Source organism: Anarrhichthys ocellatus, unplaced genomic scaffold, assembly GCF_004355925.1.
Source record: "Anarrhichthys ocellatus isolate YVR2014 unplaced genomic scaffold, GSC_Weel_1.0 scaffold3209, whole genome shotgun sequence".
NCBI lineage: Eukaryota > Metazoa > Chordata > Actinopteri > Perciformes > Anarhichadidae > Anarrhichthys > Anarrhichthys ocellatus.
The window spans coordinates 1-6,052 of NW_022283183.1; the positions used below are offsets into that span (position 1 = coordinate 1).

Below are 6,052 nucleotides of genomic sequence, written 5' to 3' on the forward strand. Positions count from 1 at the left end.
TCAGTGGGGTTTGAACCCTAATAATAAAAACATCAGTGGGGTTTGAATCCTAATAATAAAATCATCAGTGGGGTTTGAACCCTAATAATAAAAACATCAGTGGGGTTTGAAACCTAATAATATAACATCAGTGGGGTTTGAAACCTAATAATAATAAAAACATCATTGGGTTTTGAACCCTAATAATAAAAACATCATTGGGATTTGAACCCTAATAATAATAATAAAGACATCATTGGGATTTGAACCCTTACCCACCTGGCAGTACTCAGGCCTCGCTGGCGCTGCTGTTCCTATTGAGCTCACGGATTCCCTGAAGGATTCTCTTCATGTGACCCACCTTCGTCACCCCGAGGTCCTGAACACAGACACACCTGAATCTGTCTTACTCGTCTGGTTGGTTTTGCTCTTATTGTAAATACACAGAAATAGAAATACAGCTAAAAAGGACGGAGATAAACATTTATCTATCAGATAAAGTCTTCTGTAAATTAACTAATGTAACATGTTGCTTTACACACAGCGTTTATACAGCAGCTTAGATCAATAACGACATGAACATGTTAAACAATAAATATCATAAATAGTTTAACAACAGAAGGTAACAACACAGAAGGCAATGTCCGTCCTCCATGACTCAGCACAGTTAGCGGTTAGCGGCTAGCAGCAGTACCTTCAGGTCCCTCCTCTCCAGGTGGATGAGTTCGGCCCCGCGGACGTCGTGTCCCATGAAGATGTCCTGATACTCAGTGAGACACAGAAAGTCCAGCCACGCCCCCACCTCCTCCGTCCCCCACTGGTGAACTGAGACACAGACAGGAAGTGGTTCAAACAGACAGGAAGTGGTTCACGCAGAGATGAAGTGGTTCATGCAGACAGGAAGTGGTTCACACAGACAGGAAGTGGTTCACGCAGACAGGAAGTGGTTCAGGCAGACAGGAAGTGGTTCACACAAACAGGAAACAACCCAAGAAGTGTCAGAGAATAGCAAACCTGATTTCACTAGAATACAGATGTGTACCATCTAAAACCAACAGTCAGAGACAAAGACAGGTAGGGAGAGAGAGACAGGTAGAGAGAGCTTACCTGGTAGAGACAGAGGACTGCAGGTCTCCTTGTTCTTGTTGTTTTTGTCTTTTTTTAACTTGGGGACAAGACGAAACTTTGCGCTCCGGCTGCGTTTGGAGAAATCTGTCAGAGGATCCTGAAGACACACAGACAGGTTTGTAGAAGCAGACAGACAGACAGACCAGGACCAGGATAACCATCATGCAGGTCTAGTTGTGGTGGTTTACCTCGTGGTCTGACGGGTCGATCACCGGACTCAACCAGGAAACATCAGCCAGCTGATGGAGCTGCTGAGCCACCGAGCTCAGAGCTGCATTCAACTGGTCTTGCTGAGGAGGATCCAGCTGCTGCATACAAACAACAACCATGAGGACCAGGACAGATATGTCTTCAACATCTCAAAAGGTTTATCAGAGGGACACAGTTACCATGGACATGTTTCCAGCCAGCAGCAGTTCAGTCTCACTGAGTAAAGCTTTGACGTTAATGACCATCTGAAGGACCACGCTGCAGCACAGAGCCTGGAGACAGACAAGAGAGACAGACAGGTAAGAGAGAGACAGGTGGGAGAGAGAAAGGTGAGAGAGAGACAGACAGGAAAGGACAGAAGAGACCACTAGTCCTGCTCAGTACCCCAGAGTTGTTGGAGTTGGCGTAGACCACGTCCATGGCCTTTGAGCTGGCGTTGACAGCGTGAGCAAGTTCCTGTTCCAGACTGTGGTGAGACTGAGCAACTTCACGAATACTGAAACACAAAATGATAGAATACTATAATAATAATAAACTAGAAAATTCCTAAACAAATTTTGACAGTGTGGCTTCTACTGCCCGAAGAAATCGCAATATATACACACGCCAATGTTACCGGTAGTGTCATTCAGGTTCAATTGAGATAGCGCTACTCTCTTTTCTGCATTTTAGATTCATACTCTTGGATTGAATCTAGTATTTGTGGGGCTTTTATTTTGAAAGGGTGGGACTGGGTGGGTGAGAGAGGAGACAGAATCATAATGTTTGACACTAAAATGTGAGGCTTCATCACAAGCATTCCAGTTAGAATTCATTCTGTGGGGCTTTTAATTTGAAATGGGGTGGGGGGTGAGAGGGGAAAAGTCCTCTAAAAATATCTAAGACCTGAATGACTGTATGATAGAGAGAGACAGAGAGGGAGAGAGAGACAGACAGAAAGATAGACAGAGAGGAGAGAGAGACAGAGTGAGTGAGACAGGCAGACAGGAGGTCTAATGATCTTTCCTTGAATATCATGTGTGTATGTGTGTAGAGAGAGATAGAGAGAGACAGACAGACAGACAGACAGACAGGAGGTCTAACAATGCCTTTGACTGAATATCTCCATGTCATGTGTGTGTGTAGAGACAGAGAGAGCGTGCCTGCGTGCGTGTGTGTAACTAGTTGCCATGGTGAGGACGCACCTGGTGTTAGAGGCAGACTGATTAAGAAACGTTACAGTAAACAGTGATTTTGAACAAAACCCCTAACTCCTTTTAACAAATTAGCAGGAGTCTGAGTGCCAAAATATGGATACCGTGAGAAAGATAAGACTCTGGCAAACACGATAATGTGGTTTTTATGTTTGTGGTGTTAATAATGTGAGCTCCAGAGCAATAGACAAAACTGGTACCGTCTGCGTTCTTTGAGAAATGAGTGGTGAGATTTAACATGGAGTCTAATGGAGCAGTTGGTTGGAGTTCATGTCGCTCTGCGGCTCTTTGAGCCAAATGTGTAAGTCCGTTGGATTCCATAGACACTTTACTGCGACCAGCACAACATTTCCAAGCTTTTGGGCCATAAATGGTGTATAAAGAGTAAAAATTGTGGGAGCTGGAGCAATCTGTTTGGAAAAATCACAGAATATTTTCCTGCTCCGCTCCACTCTGACAGTTATGCTCTCACTCTAGCTCTTAACGAGCCGTGCAATACACACCCATTATAAAATCTGAAACAGACCCAAAATTTTCCTGAAACTTAATTTGTGACTTCATGAAAACTGTGCTAGCTATCAAAATGTCCATTTGGCTCAATAAAGTGCAGCGTTTTGTCTACGTTTTAAACTTCGTATCATGTTTCTACGTTAAAGTATGGCCAGTCAATATGGGCCCAAAGTTAAGTTTTTTTTTAGCTCTCTTCACGCCGAAACCCCATTCAAGTGAATGGAGAAATTTTGCTCTGTTTTTTGGGATTTCCGGGAAAACCGCTGGGCGAATCTCTCCGAAAAATAGATAGCACACTATTCCCGATCAGGCCGCACGTTTTGATGTATTTGTCACGCCGCTGTTGGCAATGCTGTGTGAGCAGAAGCGCGCCAAACTTTTGGATAAAGATTATTATTATTATTAAGCCCGCAGGATTACAATCAGTGTGCTTTGGCACAGACAGTTTTACTGCCTTTGTGCCACAAAGCCACACTGAATAATATATTATCAGGGTGATTAAAATATGAGGCTGTTGTTTCATTAACAACATGAATGATTAGTAACACAGATATAAAACAAGGTGATGAGAGAAACTGTCTAGAACCAAAAACAAGAGTCTACTAGAGTTCAGATTATTACAGCTCAATCATCAACATTATCTCATAACTGTGCATTTATATTATATTAAAGTGGCCTAAATTTATTATGTAAAAACAGTATTATGAATGTCTAATATACTTCTTTATTCAATATCTTTGATGTAGAATTCAGAAATAGATTCAGTACTATAGTCTCTGCTCACCTACTGTAATATATTAATATTAATTCTCCGGTCTCCCTGGTCTCTTTAATCTATCTGGTCTCTCTAAACCAGAGGTAGCCAACACGGTGCCCGCGGGCACCTGGTCGCCCGCAGGGACCACGTGAGTCGCCCGCAAGGCATGTTCTAAAAATAGTATTAGTCACCATAGAGCTCTGTCTAAAAACCGCACCAGGTTTTCAGGTTCCGAATGGCGGGCGCTTCCCGTTGGCGCCGGATGCGCGCCGCAAGCGCACCACGTCATCAGGTCTGTCAGTCCTCGGAACAGTCCACGGGGCAACAACTCTTGGGTGGCGGGGGTAAAGGCGAGGCAACGCAATCCAACCGAAAAGGCCCAGACTAGAGGTTTGAACGTGGGCGCCCGAAGATACTCGCGCACCTCGGAGGGTTGGATCCCCCCCCTCGGCTATAGACGAGACTGTTTACTAGTTTCTTCGTGGAGAAAAAGGTACCATTAGAAATGGTGTCGGTGACAACAAACGGGGCTCCCGCCATGACGGGCCGGCATGCAGGCTTCATTGCGCAATGTAAAGGTGACCCAGACTTCCCAAAATGTCTACATTACCACTGCATCATTCACCAGCAGGCGCTATGTGCAAAAAGTAACCGGCTTTGATCATGTGATGACTCCTGTCGTGAAGATCATAAATGGCATCCGCTCCAAAGCCAAACAACACAGGATATTCATAACTGATGATTTGTATAAATATGGGACAGAGTTGATTTGTTGATCATGATTTGTTCAAAAATGTTACAAAAGTGGTTAGTACAAATGAGACATGATGTGAAGATATGACAGTTAATAATTTCATAAAAAATGTTAGAATGTTAGAAGTGATATAACAAAAAATATAACAGGTGTGATTTTGAACCAAATGCTACAAATGTGACAATACAAATATTCATACAAAACTGTCAAGAAAGATATTTACTAAAATATCAGAGATGTGATACCTATGACTTTCAAATGTTGAAACAGAATAACAGAAATAAATGTTTAAATATATCTGTGTTTCCTACCATCATTGTTGTGGAAATCATTGTTGATAATTATTGTGAGGAATAATTAACATTGTCATGTGATCAGACAGTCTCTTCACTCATATTAATATTAAAAGGTGATCTGTGCAACTTTGTTATTCAGGAAGTTTGTATCAAACAAGTAGCCCTTCGTACTACTCGGTACCCTTGAAGTAGCTCTCAGTTTCAAAAAGGTTGGTGACCCCTGCTCTAAACTCTCTGGTCTCTCTGGTCTCCCTGGTCTCCCTGGTCTCTCTGAGGTCTCTGGTCTCTCTGATCTCTCTAATCTCTCTGGTCTCCCTGATCTCTCTAATCTCTCTGGTCTCCCTGATCTCTATAATCTCTCTGGTCTCCGTGGTCTCCCTGGTCGCTCTAATCTCTCTGCTCTCTCTGGTCTCTCTACGATCTCTGGTCTTCCTGGTCTCTCGGTCTCTCTAATCTCTCTGGTCCCCTTGGTCTCTATAATCTCCCTGGTCTCTCCAATCGCTCTGGTCTCCGTGGTCTCTTTAATCTCTCTGTCTCTCTAAACTCTCTTTTCTCTCTGGTCTCCCTGGTCTCTCTGAGGTCTCTGGTCTCTCTGATCTCTCTAATCTCTCTGGTCTCCCTAGTATTTCTAATCTATCTGGTCTCTTTGGTCTTTAATCCACCAGCTGCTGCCCATGAGAGGCGATTGTAAACATGACCAGGTAAGATGATGTAATGAGTAAAACCCTCACCTGTGTATCAGAGCTCCTGCTGCCTGACCGAACTCACTGATGAGCGACGCCTCATCTTCAGAGACAATTTCTGGCTGGGAGGAGAGGGGGGGCTGAGGGTGCTGAGGAGGGGGGGTCCGGAGAAACTCACACTTCTGTTTGTCCTCCCAGGACTTAAGGGTGCTCTCAAACGCCTGAAACACACACACACACTAATGGTGAGGGTCTGAGCTAGTGCCCTGTCTCTGGTGAGGGTCTGGGGTAGTGCCCTGTCTCTGGTGATGGTCTGGGGTAGTACCCTGTTTGTGAGGGTCTGGGGTAGTGCCCTGTCTCTGAGGGTCTAGGGTAGTGCCCTGTCTCTCTGGTATTGTTCTGGTCTAGTACTTACCCTGTTTCTGGTGAGGGTCTGGTCTAGTAGTCACCCCGTCTCTGGTATTGTTCTGGTCTATTATTCACCCTGTCTCTGGCGAGGGTCTGGTCTAGTACTCACCCTGTCTCTGGTGAGGGTCTGGTCT

At 44.4% G+C, this 6,052-nt stretch overlaps 1 protein-coding gene across 1 annotated transcript; it reads right to left on the reverse strand.

Moving 5' to 3' along the window:
• Positions 1–6: 6 nt before the first annotated feature.
• On the reverse strand, positions 7–6,048 carry LOC116378816 (diacylglycerol kinase delta-like; the record flags this gene model as incomplete). Its single annotated transcript, XM_031840728.1, has 8 exons — positions 7–358; positions 674–804; positions 1,087–1,204; positions 1,296–1,415; positions 1,497–1,589; positions 1,702–1,813; positions 5,559–5,731; positions 6,028–6,048. Coding segments are annotated over 8 exons (858 nt in total), but the record flags the coding sequence as incomplete, so codon positions are not given.
• Between the last annotated feature and the right edge of the window lie 4 nt (positions 6,049–6,052).